Raw genomic sequence first — 23333 nt, forward strand, 5'->3', positions numbered from 1 at the left:
CTAAACCCAAGGCCCCACTCTCTCCCCACAGTCCTGTATCAATCCCAAACTAATCCCACTGCCCCACTCTCTCCTCAGTCCTGTATCAATCCCAAACTAATCCCACTGCCCCACTCTCTCCCCACAGTCCTGTATAAATCCCAAACTAATCCCACTGCCCCACTCTCTCCCCTTAGCTCTGTAGCAATCCCAAACTAATCCCACTGCCCCACTCTCTCCCCATAGCTCTGTATCTATCCCAAACTAATCCCAATGCCCCACTCTCTCCCCATAGCCCTGTATCAATCCAAAACTAATCCCACTGCCCCCCTCTCTCCCCATTGCCCTGTATCAATCTGAAACTAATCCCACTGCCACACTCTCTCCCCATATCCCTGTATCAATCCCAAACTAAACCCACTGCCCCACTCTCTCCCCACAGTCCTGTATCAATCCCAAACTAAACCCACTGCCCCACTCTCTCCCCAGTCCTGTATCAATTCCAAACTAATCCCACTGCCCCACTCTCTCCCCATATCCCTGTATCAATCCCAAACTAATCCCACTGCCCCACTCTCGCCCCATAGTCCTGTATCAATCCCAAACTAAACCCACTGCCCCACTCTCTCCCCATAGTCCTGTATCAATCCCAAACTAATCCCACTGCCCCCCTCTCTCCCCATTGCCCTGTATCAATCCCAAACTAATCCCACTGCCCCACTCTCTCCCCACAGTCCTGTATCAATCCCAAACTAATCCCACTGCCCCACTCTCTCCCCATAGCCCTGCATCAATCCCAAACTAATTCCATTGCCCACTCTCTCCCAACAGCCCTGTATCAATCCAAACTAATCCCACTTCTCCACTCCGTCCCCTTAGCCCTGTATCAATCCCAAACTAATCCTACTGCCCCACTCTCCCCCCATATCCCTGTATCAATCCCAAAACTAATCCCACTGCCCCACTCTCCCAATGTCCCTGTATCATTCCCAAACTAATCCCACTGCCCCACTCTCTCCCCATAGTCCTGCATCAATCCAAACTAATCCAACTGCCGCACTCTCTCCCCATATCCTTGTATCAATCCCAAACTAATCCCACTGCTTCAATCTTCCCTTATCCCTGTATCAATCCCAAACTAATCCCACTGCTTCAATCTTCCCATATGTGTAACTTGGTTGCCACGTTTCCTATGTTACAACAATGACTATACTTCATAACTACTTAACCAGCTTTGATGGACTTTGGATATTCTGTGGTTGAGCTAGAGAATTGAATATATTTATAATAATTATCTTTATTGTCACAAGTTGGCTTACATTAACACTGCAATGAAGTTACTGTGAAAAGCCCCTAGTCGCCACATTCCCGTAATAGCCTCCCCGAACAGGTGCCGGAATGTGGCGACTAGGGGATTTTCACAGTAACTTCATTGAAGCCTACTTGTGACGATAAGCAATTTTCATTTTCATTTCATTTCATTCATTCCGGCCCCTGTTCGGGTACACTGAGGGAGAATTCAGAATGTCCAAATTACGTAACAGCACATCTTTCGGGACTTGTGGGAGGAAACCGGAGCACCCGGAGGAAACCCACGCAGACATAGAGAGAACGTGCAGACTCCACACACGACAGTGACCCAACCCGGGAATCGAACAGTGCTAACCACTGTGCTACCGTACCGCTCATTTCCTTGTGATTGTGCCCTCTTAAGTGCCCTCTGAACTAGACAAAGCATTAATTCTTTCAGTCACAACCTCCATCTGCTCAGGGAAATCAGGCTGGACAACCAGCATTGATCCTGCCAGCGACTCCCATGTCCTTCTTTAAAGAGCAAAGAACACAGCAAAGGAACAGGCCCTTTGCCCTCCAAGCCTGTACCGGTCATGATACCACCCTTGGCCAAAACCCTCAGCACTTCCTAGTGCCGTATCCATCTATACCCATCCTATCCATGTATTTGTCAAGATGCCTTTTGAACGCCGTTAATGTATCTGCTTCCACAACCTCCCCTGGCAGCGCGTTCCAGGCACTCACCTCCCTCTGTGTAAAAAACCTGCCTCGCACATCTCCTCTAAACTTTGCCCCACGGACCTTAAACATATGCCCCCTGTGAAAGAGTGCCTGCCCATCCACTCTTTCCATGCCCCTCATAATCTTGTAGACCTCTATCAGGTCACCCCTCAACCTCCGTCGTTCTAATGAAAACAGTCCGAGTCTATTCAGCCTCTCCAGATAGCTAACATCCTCCAGACCAGGCGACATCCTGGTAAACCTCCTCTGCACCCTCTCCAAACCCTCCACATCCTTCTGGTAGTGTGGCGACCAGAATTGTGCGCAATATTCCATGTACGGCCTTACCACGGTTCTATACAACTATAGCATGACTTGCCAGCTTTTATACTCAATGTCCCATTCCGTACGCTTTTTTGACTACCTTGTCCATTTGTGTTGCCACTTTCAAAATAGTATGAGTGTGATTGTGAGAGAGTCTGGGAGGGTGCAAGTGTGTGCAAGTTGATTGTGTGTGTTTGTGAGTCTCTTGTTCTCTTATTTTTGTTCTCTATTTCCCCTTCAGTTGTTACACATTCTAAGCTAACGCCCTGGTTCCCACCCCCCTGCCATACGAGTTTAAATCCTCCTGAGTGACTCTAGCAAACCTCGCAGCCAGGATATTGGTGCCCCTCCAGTTTAGATGTAACCCGTCCTTCTTGTACAGGTCCCACCTGCCCCAGAAGAGATCCCAATGGTCCAGAAATTAGTTTACTGCCCAACTCCTTGAACACCTTCTGCAGGACCTCATCACTCTTCCTGCCTATGTCGTTAGTACCTATGTGTACTATGACCTCTGGCTGTTCACCCTCCCCCTTCAAGAAGACACAGCCTGAGTGAGTGAGGCACATCCAGAGTGGGAATTGCAACTTGGTAATTTAGTGCAGTGAGGTAATTCGGTGCAGAGTGGGAGAAGGTGCTTTTTCTCTACTGTTTTGTTCTCTCTCTTTCTTCTGGCCTGTGAGAGAACCAGGGAGCATCTGAGACCCTGGGTGAGTACTCCCAGTGAGCCAGAGAAGGCACAACCAAGAGTGATTTTGGGAATTTGAAGCTAGGTGGGAATTCGAAGCTGGGTGGGGAGGAGGTGCTGGTAAGTGACTGGTAAGTAGTTTTTCTTTTCATTGTCTAATTTATTTATTTTTCTTTCGTTTTTTGAAATTGTAGTTGTATAAGTTTACCTAAGGTTTAAGACATGGCAGGAGATCCCAGACCCGTGTCATGCTCCTCGTATGCAATGTGGGAGCTCAGGGACAAGTCCACTGTCCCTGGCTCTTTCACGTGCAACAAGTGGGCAGCAGGGTAGCATGGTGGTTAGCATAAATGCTTCACAGCTCCAGGGTCCCAGGTTCGATTCCCGGCTGGGTCACTGTCTGTGTGGAGTCTGTACGTCCTCCCCGTGTCTGCGTGGGTTTCCTCCGGGTGCTCCGGTTTCCTCCCACAGTCCAAAGATGTGCGGGTTAGGTGGATTGGCCATGCTAAATTGCCCGTAGTGTCCTAATAAAAGTAAGGTTAAGGGGGGGTTGTTGGGTTACGGGTATAGGGTGGATACGTGGGTTTGAGTAGGGTGATCATGGCTCGGCACAACATTGAGGGCCGAAGGGCCTGTTCTGTGCTGTACTGTTCTATGTTCTATGTTCTAAGTGTGTTCAGTTGCAGCTCTTGTTAGACCGCTTGACGGCTCTGGAGCTGCGGATGGACTCACTTTGGAGCATCCGCGATGCTGAGGAGGTCGTGGATAGCACGTTTAGCAAGTTGGTCACACCGCAGGTGAAAGTTACTGAGGGAGATAGAAAATGGGTGACCCAAAGACCGAGCAAGAGTAGGAAGGCAGTGCAGGTGTCCCCTGCGGTCATCTCCCTGAAAACAGATATACCGCTTTGGATACTGTTGAGGGAGATGGCTCACCAGGGGAAGGCAGCAGCAGCCAGGTTCATGGCACCATGGCCAAACCAAGTTTGCAGATAACACTAAGATGAGTGGTAAAGCGAAAAGTGCAGAGGATACTGGAAGTCTGCAGAGGGATTTGGATAGGTTAAGTGAATGGGCTAGGGTCTGGCAGATGGAATGCAATGTTGACAAATGTGAGGTTATCCATTTTGGTAGGAATAACAGCAAACGGGATTATTATTTAAACGAGAGACCTGGGTGTGCTAGTGCATGAGTCACAGAAAGTTGGTTTACAGGTGCAACAGGTGATTAAGAAGGCAAATGGAATTTTGTCCTTCATTGCTGGAGGAATGGAGTTTAAGACTAGGGAGGTTATGCTGCAATTGTATAAGGTGTTAGTGAGGCCACACCTGGAGCATTGTTCAATTTTCGTCTCCTTACTTGAGAAAGGACGTACTGGCACTGGAGGGTGTGCAGAGGAGATTCACTAGGTTAATCCCAGATCTGAAGAGGTTGGATTACGAGGAGAGGTTGAGTAGACTGGGACTGTACTCGTTGGAATTTGGAAGGATGAGGGGGGATCTTATAGAAACACATAAAATTATGAAGGGAATAGATAGGTTAGATGCAGGCAGGTTGTTTCCACTGGCTGGTGAAAGCAGAACTAGGGGGCATAGCCTCACAACAAGGGGAAGTAGATTTAGGACTGAGTTTAGGAGGTTGTGAATCTATGGAATTCCTTGCCCAGTGAAGCAGTTGACGCTCCTTCATTAAATGTTTTTACAGTAAAGGTAGATAGTGTTTTGAAGAATAAAGGGATTAAGGGTTATGGTGTTCGGGCCGGAAAGTGGAGCTGAGTCCACAAAAGATCAGCCATGATCTAATTGAATGGTGGAGCAGGCTCAAGGGGCCAGGTGGCCTACTCCTGCTCCTAGTTCTTATGTTCTTATGTCCTGTGTTCGTTCAGAGACATCCTTGAACCCTGGCAGCCAGGAGCAACATACCGTCCCGGAGTCTCTTTTACGTCCTCATAAGCGTCTATCTGTGCCCCTTACTATAGAATCCCCTATAACTATCGCTCTCCTGCACTTTGCCCTCCCCTGCTGAGCATTAGAGCCAGTTGTGATGCCACTGTTCTGGCTGCTGTTGTTTTCCCCTGATAGGCTATGGGGCCCAACAGCATCCAAAATGGTATACCTGTTAGAGAGGGGGACAGCCACAGAGGATTCCTGCACAGACTGCCTTCACTTTCTAGCGGTCACCCATCTGTCTGCCTGCACCTTGTCTGCACGTCTCCATGACTCCTATCTATGATGCTTTCCACCACCTGCATGCTCCTAAGTGCATCAAACTGCTGCTCCAACCGAACCACGCGGTCTGTGAAGAGCTGCCAATGTCTGCACGTTCTGCAGACACAGTCGACCGGATCTCCCACATCTCATAGTTAGAGCACTGCACCCCGCTAAGTGACGCTTAGGCACCAGTTAATTAATTTAAAATAAATACTTATTAAATTGTTATTGGATTAACTGTGGCACATATATTATACATGACATTTATTACTTCCCACTGTTCCGCATTGAATTGTTTCCAACCTATGTCTGCCTGATATTGTGTCGATCTCCACAGACCATCCTCACCTCTTTCTAACAATCTAATTTCCTCCTTCTCCCTGGACTTCCTCGGGGCTGCTTTGCTGCGCTTTACTCTCTCTCTGTGCGTGGTTAGTTTGCTCGATGGAACGTAGCCCCTGACTCCCAGGGCCTCCGTCTGGATTCTAGTGGGAGGTGCCTCCTGTGAATCTGAAAGGAGAAACAGGTCGGAGGTCAAATCGACAGGGTCAGAATCTGCAGAACCGTGTTGAGTAAAGTCCAGGTACTGACCTGCTCGCCAGCTCTCGCTGCTGCTCTCCGAATCCAACTGGCCAAGCCTGTTCCTTATCCTCGAGTCCGGCATGTAGAACAATTTGGTGCTACCTGCAGGTTTGTATGGCAGCAGCACAGGAACATCTGTAGGCAAGAAAACATATTGCAGCGTGTCTCAGCTGTTTGAGTTCTTGTGCATAGGTTTTTTTTGCGCCACCTGGTGTACAGATTTGGTCACCCGACTTGAGGAAGGATATACTTCAACTGGGAGGCAGTTCAGAGGAGATTCACTCGGCAAATTCCTGGACTGAAGTCGTTGCCTTATGAGGAAGGATGCGGATGGTGAAGGGGTGATCTTATTGAGATATAAAAGATTCTCAGATTTGCAGGCTAAACGCAGGGAGGATGCCACACGAAAGGAAATAATCTGTAACGAGGGGCCCAGTTTAAAAAATAAGGGATCTCTCATTTACTGTGGAGATGAGGAGGAATTTCCTCTCTCAAAGGGTCGTTAGTCTATTAAATTCTCATCCACAGAGCAGCGGGGGTTGGGTCACTGAACAGATTCCAGACTGAGTTAGACAGAATTATTTCAACGAGGAAGTCATGGGTTAGGGGCTGCAGGCAGGAAAGTGGAGTGCAGAACTCTTTTCAGACCAGCCGCGATCTTATTGAACGGGGGGAGCAGGCTTGGTGGGCCAAATGGCCTACTCCTTGCTCCTATTTCTTCTGTCTTATCACACTGGGGTCCCCGGAGACAGCCCAAGGTCCACAAGCTAACGCAAACGGGATTTGCTGCAGATCGAGCATCGCTGGCCATTATTTTGATTGCCACTTCTGCTGGAGCAGTGCAGTGTAGGCCTCGCCCACTGGGGAACTCAACATCAGGCTTGGGGGCCTGGTGCACTCAAAACATTGAGACATTACAGATTCTTTACAGTGCAGGAGGCCATTCTGCCCAACAGGTCTGCAATCTCTCTCTCTCTCTCTGAAAGAGTGTTTTATCTTGTCCCACTCCCCTGCCTTATTCCCCTCCAACCTCCTGCTGGGTCAAACTAATTTTAATAATATTAATAATCGTTATTGTCACAAGTAGGCTTACATTAACACTGCAATGAAGTTACTGTGGAAAAACCCCTAGTCGCCTCATTCCAGTGTCTGTTCGGGTACACAGAGGGAGAATTCAGCATGTTCAAATTATCTAACCTGCACGTCTTTCGGGACTTGTGAGAGGAAACCGGAGCACCCAGAGGAAACCCACGCAAACACGGGGAGAACGTGCAGACTCCGCACAGACAGTGACCCAAGCGGGAATCGAACCCGGGACCCTGTGAAGCAACAATGCTAACCACTTGTTTGGGGCTGGTTTAGCACAGGGCTAAAAAGCTGGCTTTTAAAGCAGACCCAGGCAGGCCAGCAGCACGGTTCGATTCCCGTAACAGCCTCCCCAAACAGGCGCCGGAATGTGGCGACTAGGGGCTTTTCACAGTAACTTCATTTGAAGCCTACTCGTGACAATAAGCGATTTTCATTTCATTTTCACTGTGCTACGGTGCCGCCCTTATTTTTCCTCAATCCTTTGGCCATTACTCTGAATCAGTGCCCTCTAGCTATTGATGCTCTCTTGAGTGGCAACAGATTCTCACTATTCAACCTGTGCATACCCCTCGGTATCTTGAATACCTTAACCAAATCTCCTCTCAGCATTCTTTTTTCCAAGAAAAACAGAAAAACAAATCTATCCTCGTTGCAAGAATTATTTATGCGTGGAATCATTCTTATGAATCTCCTCTGTACTGTCTCCAATACCTTCACATCCTTCCTCAGTATGGTGTCTAGAACTGGACATAATCTCTGGATGAGGCATAACGAGTGTCTTAAACAAGTTTAATATGAACACCTTACTCCTGTCCTCAACGCCCCCGGTTAATAAAATCTAAGTGATCACAGGGAGGGTTCTGGGTTTGGTCTGGGAAAGGACATTATCAGAGGATCATCAAACTGACTGAGAATCTCCGAGGGAAGTGGCGAGACACGGAGTAGATTTGCAGGGTTGTGGCTGGGGTGGGATAGGAATGAGCCGCTGCATCAACCTTGTCCAGGAACCTCAAGTGAAGCTTGTTCACCTCAGGGGAAGTTTATTTGACTGAGTTTGACAGGTGGATCTGTGAGCGGACCTCGGTTCCAGTTGCTCCTTCTGTCCCAATGACAGAAGTGCCACACACCATCAGCCTGTGAGTGATAATCCAGCATAAACAAGCTAGCAAACAGCAAGAACAAGTCCCAGATAAACTCAGCAGCTGTAAAATCGATAGGCAGGCAGTGGAAGATTCCCGACAGGACTCACCCAGCCTAATCCCACTCCAGGAAGGGCAGGATGGTGTGTGGTGAAGCAGTTAACAGGCAGCTGACGAACCCTGTCAGGTTACCTTTCAGCTGGGATCACCACATCATCAAACCCGATATTGCTGCTATCAGAACATCCCAGCAACATTTCCTGCAAGTCCCTTTCACAAGGCAGTGATGGACTTTCCATTCAGAAATGTAAAGAGGCAATGAGTTTACAGGGGAGAGTCCAGGAGGATTCACCCTGTGCAAACCAAATCCTTCAACCAAAAGAGCTTTGGGACAACAGTTGCTGCACAATTTCACCCACATCTAGTCATCCAGCTGAGGTATACAGAACTGTACTACATTCCCGGCCCACACATTCCCGGCCCACACATTCCCGGCCCACACATTCCCGGCCCACACATTCCCCGCCCACACATTCCCTGCCCACAGACCCACTCGCACCCTCACAGCACACAGACACCAATAGCCCCCATCCCAGCACACAGACCCCCAGCACCCTCACAGTACACAGACACCAATAGCCCCCATCCCAGCACACAGACCCCCAGCCCCATCCCAGCACACAGACCCCCAGCCCCCATCCCAGCACACAGACCCCCAGCCCCCATCCCAGCACACAGACCCCCAGCCCCCATCCCAGCACACAGACCCCCAGCCCCCATCCCAGCACACAGACCCCCAGCCCCCATCCCAGCACACAGACCCCCAGCCCCCATCCCAGCACACAGACCCCCAGCACCCATCCCAGAACACAGACCCCCAGCAAACCTCACAGTACACAGACCCCCAGCACCCTCCCAGAACACAGACCCCCAGCAAACCTCACAGTACACAGACCCCCAGCCCCCATCCCAGAACACAGACCCCCAGCAAACCTCACAGTACACAGACCCCCAGCACCCTCCCAGAACACAGACCCCCAGCAAACCTCACAGTACACAGACCCCCAGCACCCTCACAGTACACAGACCCCCAGCACCCTCACAGTACACAGACCCCCAGCGCTCTCCCAGCACACAGACCCCCAGCACCCTCACAGTACACAGACCCACAGCACCCTCACAGTACACAGACCCCCAGCACCCTCACAGTACACAGACCCCCAGCGCTCTCCCAGCACACAGACCCCCCCAGCCCACTCCCAAAACACAGACTCCTCCCAGCACAGAGACCCCCCAACCTCCTCCCAGCACACAGACCCCCCAGCACACAGACCCCCCCAGCCCACTCCCAAAACACAGACTCCTCCCAGCACAGAGACCCCCCAACCTCCTCCCAGCACACAGACCCCCCAGCACACAGACCCCCCCAGCACACAGACCCACACAGCACACAGACCCACACAGCACACAGACACAGACCCACACAGCACACAGACCCACACAGCACTCTCAGTCCTCCCAGTACACAGACCTCTAGCGCCTTCTCAGCGCAGACCCCGAGCGTTCACCCAGCTCCCAGACCCCGAGCGTTCACCCAGCTCACAGACCCCGAGCGTTCACCCAGCTCACAGACCCCGAGCGTTCACCCAGCTCACAGACCCCGAGCGTTCACCCAGCTCACAGACCCCGAGCGTTCACCCAGCTCACAGACCCCGAGCGTTCACCCAGCTCACAGACCCCCTGCTCCCTCCCAGCACACAGACCCCGAGCGTTCACCCAGCTCACAGACCCCGAGCGTTCACCCAGCTCACAGACCCCGAGCGTTCACCCAGCTCACAGACCCCGAGCGTTCACCCAGCTCACAGACCCCGAGCGTTCACCCAGCTCACAGACCCCGAGCGTTCACCCAGAACACAGACCCCGAGCGTTCACCCAGCTCACAGACCCCGAGCGTTCACCCAGCTCACAGACCCCGAGCGTTCACCCAGCTCACAGACCCCGAGCGTTCACCCAGCTCACAGACCCCGAGCGTTCACCCAGCTCACAGACCCCCTGCTCCCTCCCAGCACACAGACCCCGAGCGTTCACCCAGCTCACAGACCCCGAGCGTTCACCCAGCTCACAGACCCCGAGCGTTCACCCAGCTCACAGACCCCGAGCGTTCACCCAGAACACAGACTCCTAGCGCTCCACCAGCACACAGACCCCCTGCTCCCTACCAGCACACAGACCCCCCAGCTCCCTCCCGGCACACAGACCCCCTGCTCCCTCCCAGCACACAGACCCCCTGCTCCCTCCCAGCACACAGACCCCCTGCTCCCTCCCGGCACACAGACCCCCTGCTCCCTCCCGGCACACAGACCCCCTGCACCCTCCCGGCACACAGACCCCCCGGCTCCCTCCCCGCACACAGACCCCCTGCTCCCTCCCGGCACACAGACCCCCTGCACCCTCCCGGCACACAGAACCCCCGGCTCCCTCCCCGCACACAGACCCCCTGCTCCCTCCCCGCACACAGACCCCCTGCTCCCTCCCGGCACACAGACCCCTGCACCCGCCCGGCTCACAGACCCCCTGCTCCCTCCCGGCTCACAGACCCCCTGCTCCCTCCCGGCACACAGACCCCCTGCTCCCTCCCAGCACACAGACCCCCTGCTCCCTCCCGGCACACAGACCCCCCAGCTCCCTCCCAGCACACAGACCCCCTGCTCCCTCCCGGCACACAGACCCCCCCTGCTCCCTCCCAGCACACAGACCCCCAGCTCCCTCCCAGCACACAGACCCCCTTCTCCCTCCCAGCACACAGACCCCCTTCTCCCTCCCGGCACACAGACCCCCCCTGCTCCCTCCCAGCACACAGACCCCCAGCTCCCTCCCAGCACACAGACCCCCTTCTCCCTCCCGGCACACAGACCCCCTGCTCCCTCCCGGCACACAGACCCCCTGCTCCCTCCCGGCACACAGACCCCCTGCTCCCTCCCAGCACACAGACCCCCTGCTCCCTCCCGGCACACAGACCCCCTGCACCCTCCCCGCACACAGACCCCCCTGCTCCCTCCCGGCACACAGACCCCCTGCTCCCTCCCGGCACACCCCCTGCTCCCTCCCGGCACACAGACCCCCAGCTCCCTCCCGGCACACAGACCCCCTGCTCCCTCCCAGCACACAGACCCCCTGCTCCCTCCCGGCACACAGACCCCCTGCTCCCTCCCAGCACACAGACCCCCCCTGCTCCCTCCCGGCACACAGACCCCCTGCTCCCTCCCGGCACACAGACCCCCTGCACCCTCCCGGCACACAGACCCCCTGCACCCTCCCGGCACACAGACCCCCCCCGCTTCCTCCCAGCACACAGACCCCCTGCTCCCTCCCGGCACACAGACCCCCTGCACCCTCCCGGCACACAGACCCCCTGCTCCCTCCCAGCACACAGATGTGTTAGTTTTACATTCCTTGTTAACAGATATCTATTACACTCCAGTTTACCAACTAGCTTTATATTCTCAGATGCATATCGGGCTCCCACTATACAGGCAACAGCACATTGTCTCTAACATAGCGTTAAAGGTGCCAAACACAAACTGTGAAAGGAAATCCAAGTGCTGAATTCTTGCAGCAGTGAGATCATAATCCCTCAGTAATGAGCTCATCAATACAACAAACAGCATTCTCAAAATATCTCAGCAACCAACAACAGAGCAAGCAGCAACAGAAACCACAACATCTACCCCCCGACAGATACCCCAGTTAAACAGAACAGAGTAATCTGACCCATATAAATACCCCAGTTAAACAGAACAGAGTAATCTGACCCACATAAATACCCCAGTTAAACAGAACAGAGCAATCTGCCCCCGACAAATACCCCAGTTAAACAGAACAGAGCAATCTGACCCATATAAATACCCCAGTTAAACAGAACAGAGCAATCTGACCCATATAAATACCCCAGTTAAACAGAACAGAGCAATCTGACCCATATAAATACCCCAGTTAAACAGAACAGAGCAATCTGACCCATATAAATACCCCAGTTAAACAGAACAGAGCAATCTGACCCATATAAATACCCCAGTTAAACAGAACAGAGCAATCTGACCCATATAAATACCCCAGTTAAACAGAACAGAGCAATCTGATCCATATAAATACCCCAGTTAAACAGAACAGAGCAATCTGATCCATATAAATACCCCAGTTAAACAGAACAGAGCAATCTGATCCATATAAATACCTCAGTTAAAGAGAACAGAACAATCTGCCCCCGACAAATACCCCAGTTAAACAGAAGAGTAATCTGCCCTGTATAAATACCCCAGTTAAAGAGAACAGAACAAAATGAGCCATATAAATACCCCAGGAACAGATACCAGAGCATTCCAACCCACATAAATACCCAGTTAAACATAACAGAACTGACCCATATAGAACATAGAACATAGAAGAGTACAGCACAGAACAGGCCCTTCGGCCCTCGATGTTGTGCTGAGCAATGGTCACCCTACTCAAACCCACGTATCCACCCTATACCCGTAACCGAACAACCCCCCCGCCCCTTAACCTTACTTTTTAGGTCACTACGGGCAATTTAGCATGGCCAATCCACCTAACCCACACATCTTTGGACTGTGGGAGGAAACCGGAGCACCCGGAGGAAACCCACGCACACACGGGGAGGACGTGCAGACTCCGCACAGACAGTGACCCAGCTGGGAATCGAACCTGGGACCCTGGAGCTGTGAAGCATTTATGCTAACCACTATGCTACCGTGCTGCCCTTATAAATAAAGGTAAAGTCACCATAGTCCCAGGTGACCACAGGCTGCTTTCCCCTGTGAGGAGGAGAGCTGACTGATGGTGCTTTAACCCGAGGGGCACCACACCTCAGGCGAGGGGCAAGGTTGAGAAGGCGGGGCCTTCTGATAACCTCATAACCACATAAATACCCCAGCTAAACGTAACAGAACTGACCCTGAAAATACCCCAGTAACAGATAGGGATGCCTCACTGCATCTCTGAGGGGTCCTGGTGAGACCACATCGGGGGTAGTGTGTGCCATTTTGTTCTCACCATAGAAAAGATACTTCCCATAGAGGGAGTGCAGCAAAGGTTCACCAGGCTGATTTGTGCGATGGCACGATTGTCGTATGAGGGGAGATTGGGTAAATGTATTCACTGGACTTTGTGAGAATGAGAGGGGATCTCACTGAACTGTATAAAACTCTGACAGGGCGGGACAGACAGGACGCAGCGATGCTGTTTTCACCGGCTGGCGGGGGGGGTCTAGAACAAGGGGTCACAGTCTCAGGATCGGGGAAGGCCATTTAGGACTGAGATGAGTAGAAGCTTTTTTACTCAAGAGGATGGTGAACCTGCGGAATTCTCCACCACAGAGGCTGTGGAGGCCAAATCACTGAATATATTTAAGTAGAAAATAGATAAGACTCGAAAATGTGTCGAGGGGTATAGGGAGAGGGCGTGAGTGTTTTGTTGAATTAGAGGATCAGCTATGATCATATTGAATGGCGGAGCAGGCTCAAAAGGCCAAATGACTGACTCCTGCTCCTATTTTCTATGTTTCCATGTGGATGAAAATATACTCCACTAAGAACCGGTGTTCCAAGCTACCCCACTGGGTTTTAGGAACCCTCGCATTTAACATCAGCGGGGTTCTCAACAGAATTGGGGGGGGGGGGGGGGGGGGGGGGGTCTGAAAAAGCATAATCCCTTGGGTGTTGGGAATTTGTGACTTTTAAACGTAACAAGAGTGAGGAAAGTGTGGGACCGAGTGAGGAGGCACGGGATTTAAAATAAGGCGACTGCAACATGACTCTTGCAATGGCTGAGACTTGTTTGGGGGCAGACAGTGTAACCTTGGAGACGTGGGCCTGAAGCAAAATTGGTGGAATTGGTCAATATCTGACAATCCGGGGGGGGGGGGGGTTAACAATAGCAAAGTTTTTAAATGTACAAGCCACACCCAGCTGCAGTAAACAGTCTCTCCTGAAAACAAGGCTAGAAGGGCAGCCGATTGAAATCCTCGCATTGAACATCAGCGGAGTCCATAACACAGTGCAGTCACTATTGTAATGTAGGACATGACAGCCAATTGATACAGAGAAAGATCTGACAAACAGCAATAGTGAGAAACCAAGAGCTTTTTCTTTAAGTTTGTTCATGGGATGAGGGCGTCGCTGGCTGGGACAGCGTTTGTTGCCCATCCCTGCGGGCGTTTACCAGTCAACCACATTGCTGTGGATCTGGAGTCACATGTAGGCCAGAGCAGGGTAAGGACGGCAGGTTTCCTTCCCTAAAGGACATTAGTGAACCAGATGGGTTTTTATGACGATCGATAATGGTTTCATGGTTTCAGACTGTTTTTTTTAAATTATTTTTGTTCTCCCAAATTTACACCCACCAACAATAAACAATAATCAGTAACAAATATGCCAATCCCCGTATCAATAACAACGATCCCCTCCTCCCACCAAACAGCAAATATTAGCCCGCATGTTTACTTAAACAAATGACAAAAAGGAATCCGGAATCACCCATAGTCACCATTAACACACACCACCCCCCTCCCCGCCCCAACTAATGTTCAATGTTATCCAGTTCTTGAAAGTGCATAATGAATAATGCCCATGAATTGTGGAACCCCTCCATCCTTCCCCTCAGTTCAAACTTAACCTTCTCAAGTGTCAAGAATTCCAGCAGGTCCCCCCACCACCCCGGGGCACAGGGTGGAGAGGCTGCTCTCCATCTCATCAGGATCCGCCTTCGGGCGATCAATGAGGCGAAGGCTATGATATCTGCCTCCGCACCTGTTTCCAACCCTGGCTGGTCCAACACCCCGTATATGGCCTCCCGGGGGCCCGGGTCTAGTTCCATGTGCAACACTTTAGAAATTACCCTAAAAACCTCCTTCCAGTAATCCTCTGGCTTTGGACAGGACCAAAACATATGAACGTGATTAGCGGGCCCCCCACACAACGTTCACACACATCTTCTACTCCTTCAAAGAATCGCCTCATCCTCGCCCTCGTGAGGTGTGTTCTCTATACCACCTTCAGCTGTATCAGCCCCAACCTCGCGCACGAGGTGGAGACATTCACTCTCTGGAGAACCTCACATCAATTCACAATCATTAAAAGCTGATGGGCCAGGTACAAAAACAAATTAAAAGCTAATTAATGAAATGTTGGCCCTAATCCAAGACTGTGGGGTGGAAGTGATATTTCAGTTGTACAGAGCATTGGTTGGGGTCCATTTAGAGTAATGGTGTTCGGTTTAGAGAAACTTTGGGCGGAACTCTCAGCAAGGCCCGACGCCGTTGTGAAACCTGGAGGTTCACGACGACGTCGGAAGCCTCTCCCGGGACCCCTATTCTCCCCTACCCGGGGGGATAGGCGGGCCGTACCGGGAAACTCGGCCGCCGGGCCTTGTCCCTGGCCCATCCGGGTCGGAGAATCGCGGGCCGCCGTGAAAAACGGCGGCCCGTGTTTCTCTGAGCGGCGTGTCGGAAAACCGGACACACCATTTTGGGGGTGGGTGGGAGAATAGCTGTAGGTGCGTGGCCTTTATCTTCCGTGGAGTTCAAGACAGCTTTGTGATCCAATCAAAGTGTTAAAAATGACCATTGGAATCAACAGGGCAGATAAAGAGGCTAGGGGATGACAGAGCTAGTTTGAGGGAGGACACTGAGCCCTATTCCTGTTGCTATTCTCCCATGCCAGTGATATAAATTCTCACAGATCAGTTTCTGTCCTCACTGTCCAATACCACAGGGTTGCAAACTCATTCTGGAATACACATTTCTCGGTTTGGTAGAATGGGTACCTACCTGTACCCTGCGTGGCCAGTGTGTGGCTGGAGGTGCCGGTGGTGCTGATAGTCGTCCTTGATGTCACACCTGGTGGGGTTCTCCTGGTTTGTGTCGACACCTCCTGCTCCACCGTAACAGCAGCAGGAACTGGCGGCTCCAATGAGGGCCGGATGATTGTCTGAGTGGACACGTCCACCTTGCTGCCATCCTGCGTGATTGGAATCCTCGGCTCTGGCTTGCCTTCAGAGGGGCAGGCGAACAAGGGCAGGAAGCTGGGGTAAAAGGCCGGAGTAGGCATGGGAAGAGGGGGGTATGGTGGCCCCTGGCCAGCTGGCTGACAGGCAACAGAACAGGGCATGCCTGGAGTGTCGTGCTGGGGAAGAGCTGGCTGTGGTCCTTCTCCTGTCAGCTGTGTCTCTGCAACCCTGAGGTTCCCTGACGGTGTGGGGATGCTATCAGGAAGAGCTCCGGAGGCAGCTGGCCGCTTGGGAGAAAGGGTTACCCGAATGTGTGAAAGTACAGTCCTGGTGGGAGAGCGGTGACAGGGATCTGGAGAGTTGGAGCTGGGCTTCTGTCCCGTGGAAGTGTCGGTACAGGGCAGCTTACCAGTATCCGGCATGGTCTGTCCCTGAATACTGCTCTCACTGGTAAGCTGATCACTCTGCTTTGAGCCGCTTTGCCGGCGCTCCTCCTGTTCCTGGCAGAACATGTGGGTTGGCAGCTGGGCTAAGCCTTCTCTCACTGTCCGGATACAGCTGGGAGAGTCCTCATCAGATCTGTTGGTGGCCCCTTGCTGTTGAATGGGAATCTCCTTTGGGAGCGGAGTGCTGAACTGTGGGCTGGAGGAAGGGGGCTTCCTGCGAGAGGAGAAGGTGATGGCGATGATGGGTTTCGCAGGCTGTGATGGAGGGGACTGGGTGCAGTCACTCACAGGGGAGTCCAGATCCATTGCTTTCAGCTGCTTGTCCATGTTCCTGCGCAGGGGAGTCCGCAGCTGCACAGTGGTATCAAACAGGTTGTCGGAAAGTTTCTGGAGCTGGTTGGAGATCTGGGACCGTGCTGTGTTGACAGATTGGAATGTTGCAGGGGGGAGAGGGGCCGGCTCAATCTCTGGTGAGGCGTCTACCGATGATGCAAGGTCTGACGGCAACGATAAATCCTCAGCATCCACTGAACATCCATCCTGCCAAAAACATAAAGGTTATTTCATCTCTTTGTTCAGCACTGCCTCACTTTTAGTTTGAGGCTGGAACAAACTCCTTGAGAGCGTGGTGAAGGGAGATTTGATTGGGCGCTTGTGAAAGGGAATTGGATCATTATCGGAAAGGATAAGATCTACCGCGAAATGCAGGAGTGTGGAACTTACCGAGTTGCTCTTCCAGAGAACTAGTTCAGACCACAAGGATCGAATGGCCCCTTTTTGTGCTGTAATCATTCTATGATTAGACAACTCTCACCTTAAGGGTCTGGCCATCTCCAAACACAGTTTCCTATCCGCAGCTGCACACTGCCAGCTCAGCCAGGGAACTATTCATTTCTCGATCCCGGCCCCGGTCACTGTCTGTGTGGAGATTGCACATTCTCCCCGTGTCTGCGTGGGTCTCACCCCCACAATGATGTGCAGGTTGGTGGATTGGCCACGTTAAATTGCCCCTTAATTGGAAAAAAAATCATTTACATTTTTTTTTTAAAAAGGGAACTATTCATTGCATGAGCTTGGACCAGGTTCGGGGGGCATGGTAGGACAGTGGTTAGCACAGTTGCTTCACAGGTCCCAGGTTCGATTCCTGGCTTGGGTCACTGTCTTTGAGGAGTCTGCATGTTCTCCCAGTGTCTGCGTGGGTTTCCTCCGGGTGCTCCGGTTTCCTCCCACAGTCCAAAGATGTGCAGGTTAGGTGGATTGGCCAGGATAAATTGCCCTTAGTGTCCAGAAAGGTCGGGTGGGGTGACTGGGTTATGGGGATAGGGTGGAGGTATAGGCTTAGGTAGGTGCTCTTTCCAGGGGCTGGTGCAGACTCGATGGGCCGAGTGGCCTCCTTCTGCGTTGTAAATTCTATAATTCTGTGATTCTAGGTGGAAAGTGCCGATGAGGGGCTGGGGCAGCAGAGGCCCGGGCTGCTTTCCTCCGCTACGAGGCCACTGACATCGACTGATGTCACAGAAACAGAAGGAGGTCAATCAGCCCCTTGAGCTTGTTCTGCCCTCCCAACAAGATCATGGCTGATCTTTAACCTCTTAAATCCTTTAACACACAAAAAACCTATTGAGCTCGCAATACACTCAGCAACTGAACATCCACGGTTCTCTGAGACAGAGAATTCCAAAGATTCACAATCCTCCGAGTGAAACTTCTCCTCCTCTCAGTCCAAAACGGCCAATCTCTTTGTCCTGAGACCTTATTCTAGATTCCCCAGCCAGGGGAAATATTTTCTCAGCATTTACCCTGTCAAGCCACCTTAATCATTTTAGATGCTTCAATGCGAGAAGTCCCATTCTTTTAAGCTGCAGGGAATATAGAACATGACTGAGGTCCTTGCAAGGTGCCAGATAGTTTACTTGTACCCCACTCAGTTGCACTGACTGCATTCAGCCACTGGGAGCCCCGATCCAGGAGCCTTGCACTCTGAATAATACAGCAAAGGAGGGGGCCATTCTGCCCACCAAGCCTGCACAAACTCTTCTGAACAACAATCCTGTTGGTCTCACTCACCTGCTCCTTCCCGCATCCCTGCAATGTTTCGCCATTGAGTATTTAACTTTTGAATCTGTATCCACCACCCAGACAGCTCATTTCAAATCCTAAATACCTTTTAATGCAATGAGTTTCTTTATGCCGCACTCTGCTTCTTCTGTCAATCCCCTTAAATCTGCACCCTGTGATTATCGACCCAGTCACTGGAAACAGCTTCTCTTTATTTACTCATCAAAACCCTTCACCATTTATAGCACCTCTATCAAGTCTCACGTAACCTTCTCCACTTTCTGGAGGACCAGCCCAGCTTCTCCCATCTCTCCAAGTTACTGTTATCCTTCAATCCTGGAACCATTCCGGTTAATCCCTTCTGTACTCTCTCCAGAGCCTGCACATCATTCCGAAAGTCTGCTGCTTAGAATTAGACACAATGTTCCAGCTGGGGCTGAAACGCTGTTCTACATCGGGCTCTGGGCTTTTGCACGCTCTCTGTTTAAGTTCAGGATCATGGACCCTTTATTAGCCACCACTCTGAAATGTGTGCACAAAACCTACTAATTCTCGTTGCTTTTGCGTCCCCATTGAGATTGTAACACTTAGTTTGCATTGGGTCTTCTCACTCTTCCTATTGAATATTGGCCAGCATTTCTCAAAAGCTTTTTTCTGTGAACTACAACTCTGTCTCTTGCATGGAATGCACGGAATTAACGATTCCTGCATCAGCATCACACTCACACGTCAAATCTGCAAGGCACCATGCTCCGCAAGGAGACAGGCACCCCTCTCATTCCCCTAACTAACTGGGTTCACTGCACAAAGATAAGCGCAAAGCCAACCTCCAATCCATGCCAGTCAGCTCAGATTCAAAGCATGCATCACCGGGGAAGGATAGAGAGAGAGAGAGAGGGAGGGAGACACCCAGTGGATAAACTGCATGCATTTGCTGCACACCATGTGTAGCCGACACTCTTGGCTGTAAGCATACTTCATGGATCAAACAGCGGTGGAGAGTTTACACACCACAGGAATTTAAAAATTAAAGCAAAGCAACTTACACCCCGCCAGCTGCTGCTGAAGCAATCCACGCCTGCAATAAAGAAAGCTGAGCTCGTGAATGTGGCTGAGTGCAGAGTCACAGCCTCGTGAACCCCACCCAGTGGCCTGGCTTGGGATGTGTACGGGAAGCTGCCTGCTACAGTGCCCAATTGGTGCGGAGTTAACTGAGCTCAGCTGGCAAAAAGGTGATCAGGTTCTGCAATTTATTACAACGTCCCTGAGTCAAGGGGGTGATAATGAACTTCCTGATCATTAACCAGTTACTATTGTGGTAAAACAAAGTGTCTGTGTTTGTGTGTGTCAGCATATGTGCACGCATATGTGCAAACATGTACATTCACATATACACATTTGAACGTACATATACATCAGCGTGTATGTGGGCAGACATATATATATATACACTTGTGTGGATATATATGCATGTGCAGCATCTATATATACAAGTCAAATATCCTTTATCCATACATCATCAAACCAATATTTTTCTCGAGGACTGTGCAGTTCAGTTGCATGTTAAAGCAAAGTTATATATTGCACATGTAATAAGTGTTAACAGGTAAGACGTTAACAGGGTGCAGGAGTTGGCAAATAGAGAAACAATTGCAGACTGTAGCGAGCCTAGGTTTAGGGATTGTAAACATATAAATTAGGAGGGACAGGCCATTCAGCCCCTCAAGCCTGCTCTGCCATTTAATAAGATCATGGGTGACCCAATTTTGATCTCAACTTCACACTCCTGCCGACCCTAACAACCTCTCACCCCCTTGCTTATCAAGAATCTATCTTGCTATGCCTTTAGAAGAATAATTGATCTTCCTTCCACTGCCTGGTGAGGAGAGTTCCAGAGACTCCCAACCATCAGAGAAAAATGTTTTTCACCATCTCTGTCCTTAATGGGCGACCCCTTATTTTTAAACAATGATTTTCGTTCTTGATTCTCCCACAAGAGGAAACATCCTCTTCAGGGTGGCACGGTAGCACAATGGTTAGCATTGTCGCTTCACAGCTCCAGGGTCCCTGGTTCAATTCCCGGCTAGGGTCACTGTCGGTGCGGAGTCTGCACATTCTCCTAGGCCCAGCACATACATGGTAGATCCAAAAACATCTGACGATCCAAACACAATCAGCCCCAATAGCTTCAGATAAAGGATACGTGACCTATATGTGTGTGTGTGTCTTTGCATGTGCACATGTATGTTTGTTTGTGTGCCTGCTTATACATATATAGGTACATATATTTTCATGCATGTGTACCTTTGTGTGCACATCCATGTACATATTTGTGAACGTGGGCACAACGGTGTTTGTGTGTATGTAGCAGTGTGGATATTTGAATGCACAACTGCACGTTTTGTTGCCTGTACGTTTGTGTGCATGCGTATTTGCTTGTGTGCGCATGTGCATGGTTGTGTGCACACGTGTGTGTGCGTGCGTGTGCGTGTGTGTGTGTATATATACACTGAACAAGGGCCAGGCAAGTTTGGACGTGATGCTTTCATTGCCCATTCAGGGTTGAACTGAAGTGTCCCTGGACGACTAAACATGAAGAAATCACTGCTATTATACACCATACAGACGGGTTAGACTGAACAGGAGCCGGTAGAAAGTTAGAAAAAGAACATTTGCATCACATATTCTAAGAAGAAATCAACACACTTCACCTGGCTGTGAAGGGAAAAGGCTGGTGAGCTAAAGGAGGAGAAATTAGGAGGGATAGCCAAAGGCTTCATCAAAGGGGTTGTGTCTAAGATGGGCTATGGAGGCAGAGTTCTTTCTCATTTCTTCCGAGGATGAGAGTGTCTCTAGCAAGGCCGGCATTTAATACACAGCCCGGATTGCTTTGAGTGATGGGCAATAAAGGGTGTGGCAGACAGAGCAGCATCAGAGTTTGGAGAAGAAACTGCAAAGCACAACTGCTTAAAGTGTGACAAAAAGAGGGGACAGGCAATGTTAAGTAATGGGTTAAGAGACATTCCAATTAGTTGTCTCATTTATGTTAAGTATCCAATAATTGACACTGATATGTAAAGGGGCTTCAGGTGACCTTTGTGTCAGGTGATGTAATGTTAAGAGTTTTGTGAAGTAAATTAAAGGTGTTTGTCGAAAAGGAGCAGAACCTTTTGACTCTTTATACAACAGCAGGCAATGCCAGGCAGAGGAATACAGCGGTCTCTGGGGGTGTGGGGATGGCAGGTAAAGCAGAATAATGCCACAGAGAAAGGGAGGGGCAGTGCTGTGGAGGGAATCAAACAGCCAACATGATTAGATGACACTGATTTTAAACTGAACATGATTAAATATCACAAGTTATAAACCAATGATAAGTTTATACCATAACTGAACAATTGCTCCACTCAATAGGAGTAGCTAGCACAGGTTATACAAATGGAAGAGGAAATGGAAAATGAAAGTTATAAACGGAGTGGAAACAGAGACACCAACAACAGCAGAAACTGTACTTTACCCTCATGCAGTGAATTACAATGCTGGTTCTTGTTAATGGAAACGGTCTCCAGGCTTGTCTATATCTAATTGTGCTCGTCTCCCATTGGCCAACTCTGAGAGCACGAGTCAGGTCCAGACTTGTTGCTTTCTGTTTACTAACTGTTACCCTAACACACACACACCTCATGATGAATGCACTGAGGGCCTCAGCTTGGACAGAGTAATGCAGGCAGAAACTCTGTTTATTTTATCCCGGATTCATTCACTTTCATATTTGGCAGAACAAAGGATAGAGTGAGCATTCCAAAGTCAGCAACACTTCAATCAGTTTCCTCGCACTCACGGACAAAACTGGCTCAGGAGAAAAAAAGTTGTTTTCCGAATATTGATGATCAATCCTCACCACGTATTAAAGAACTGATATTTTTCTCCACTTCACCCAAACACAGGCCACACAACTCGTATATCATTTTCAGCGGCCGGGGTCAATATCAAATCAGAACTGGTGTATCACAGGAGTAGATACAGAGTAAAGCTCCCACTACACCTCCCATCAAACACTCCCAGGGCAGGTACAGCACGGGGTTAGATACAGAGTAAAGCTCCCACTACACCTCCCATCAAACACTCCCAGGACAGGTACAGCACAGGGTTAGATACAGAGTAAAGCTCCCATTACATCTCCCATCAAACACTCCCAGGACAGGTACAGCACGGGGTTAGATACAGAGTAAAGCTCCCACTACACCTCCCATCAAACACTCCCAGGACAGGTACAGCACGGGGTTAGATACAGAGTAAAGCTCCCACTACACCTCCCATCAAACACTCCCAGGACAGGTACAGCACGGGGTTACATACAGAGTAAAGCTCCCTCTACACTGTCCCCATCAAACACTCCCAGGACAGGTACAGCACGGGGTTAGATACAGAGTAAAGCTCCCTCTACACTGTCCCCATCAAACACTCCCAGGAGAGGTACAGCACAAGGTTAGATACAGAGTAAAGTTCCCACGACGCTGTCCCCATCAAACACTCCCAGGACAGGTACAGCACGGGGTTAGATACAGAGTAAAGTTCCCTCAACACTGTCCCCATGAAACATTCCCAGAACAGGTACAGCACAGGGTTAGATACAGAGTAAAGCTCCCTCTGCACTGTCCCCATCAAACATTCCCAGGACAGGTACAGCACGGGGTTAGATACAGAGTAAAGCTCCCTCTGCACTGTCCCCATCAAACATTCCCAGAACAGGTACAGCACAAGTCAGAAACAAATAACTTTCTCAACCC

General features: G+C 50.5%; 1 protein-coding gene across 5 annotated transcripts in view; it reads right to left on the reverse strand.

Moving 5' to 3' along the window:
* Positions 1-23333, reverse strand: part of alms1 (ALMS1 centrosome and basal body associated protein) — a 116199-nt gene that overhangs the window by 41755 nt on the left and 51111 nt on the right. For all 5 annotated transcript variants that reach the window (XM_038793103.1, XM_038793104.1, XM_038793102.1 and 2 more), the window contains 3 exons: positions 15864-17028; positions 5802-5927; positions 5559-5720 (listed from right to left, as the gene is read on the reverse strand). In XM_038793103.1, coding sequence (XP_038649031.1) covers positions 5559-5720; positions 5802-5927; positions 15864-17028 — 1453 coding nt within the window. The remainder of the gene's footprint in view (positions 1-5558; positions 5721-5801; positions 5928-15863; positions 17029-23333) is intronic.

This window comes from Scyliorhinus canicula, chromosome 3 (genome assembly GCF_902713615.1).
Source record: "Scyliorhinus canicula chromosome 3, sScyCan1.1, whole genome shotgun sequence".
NCBI lineage: Eukaryota > Metazoa > Chordata > Chondrichthyes > Carcharhiniformes > Scyliorhinidae > Scyliorhinus > Scyliorhinus canicula.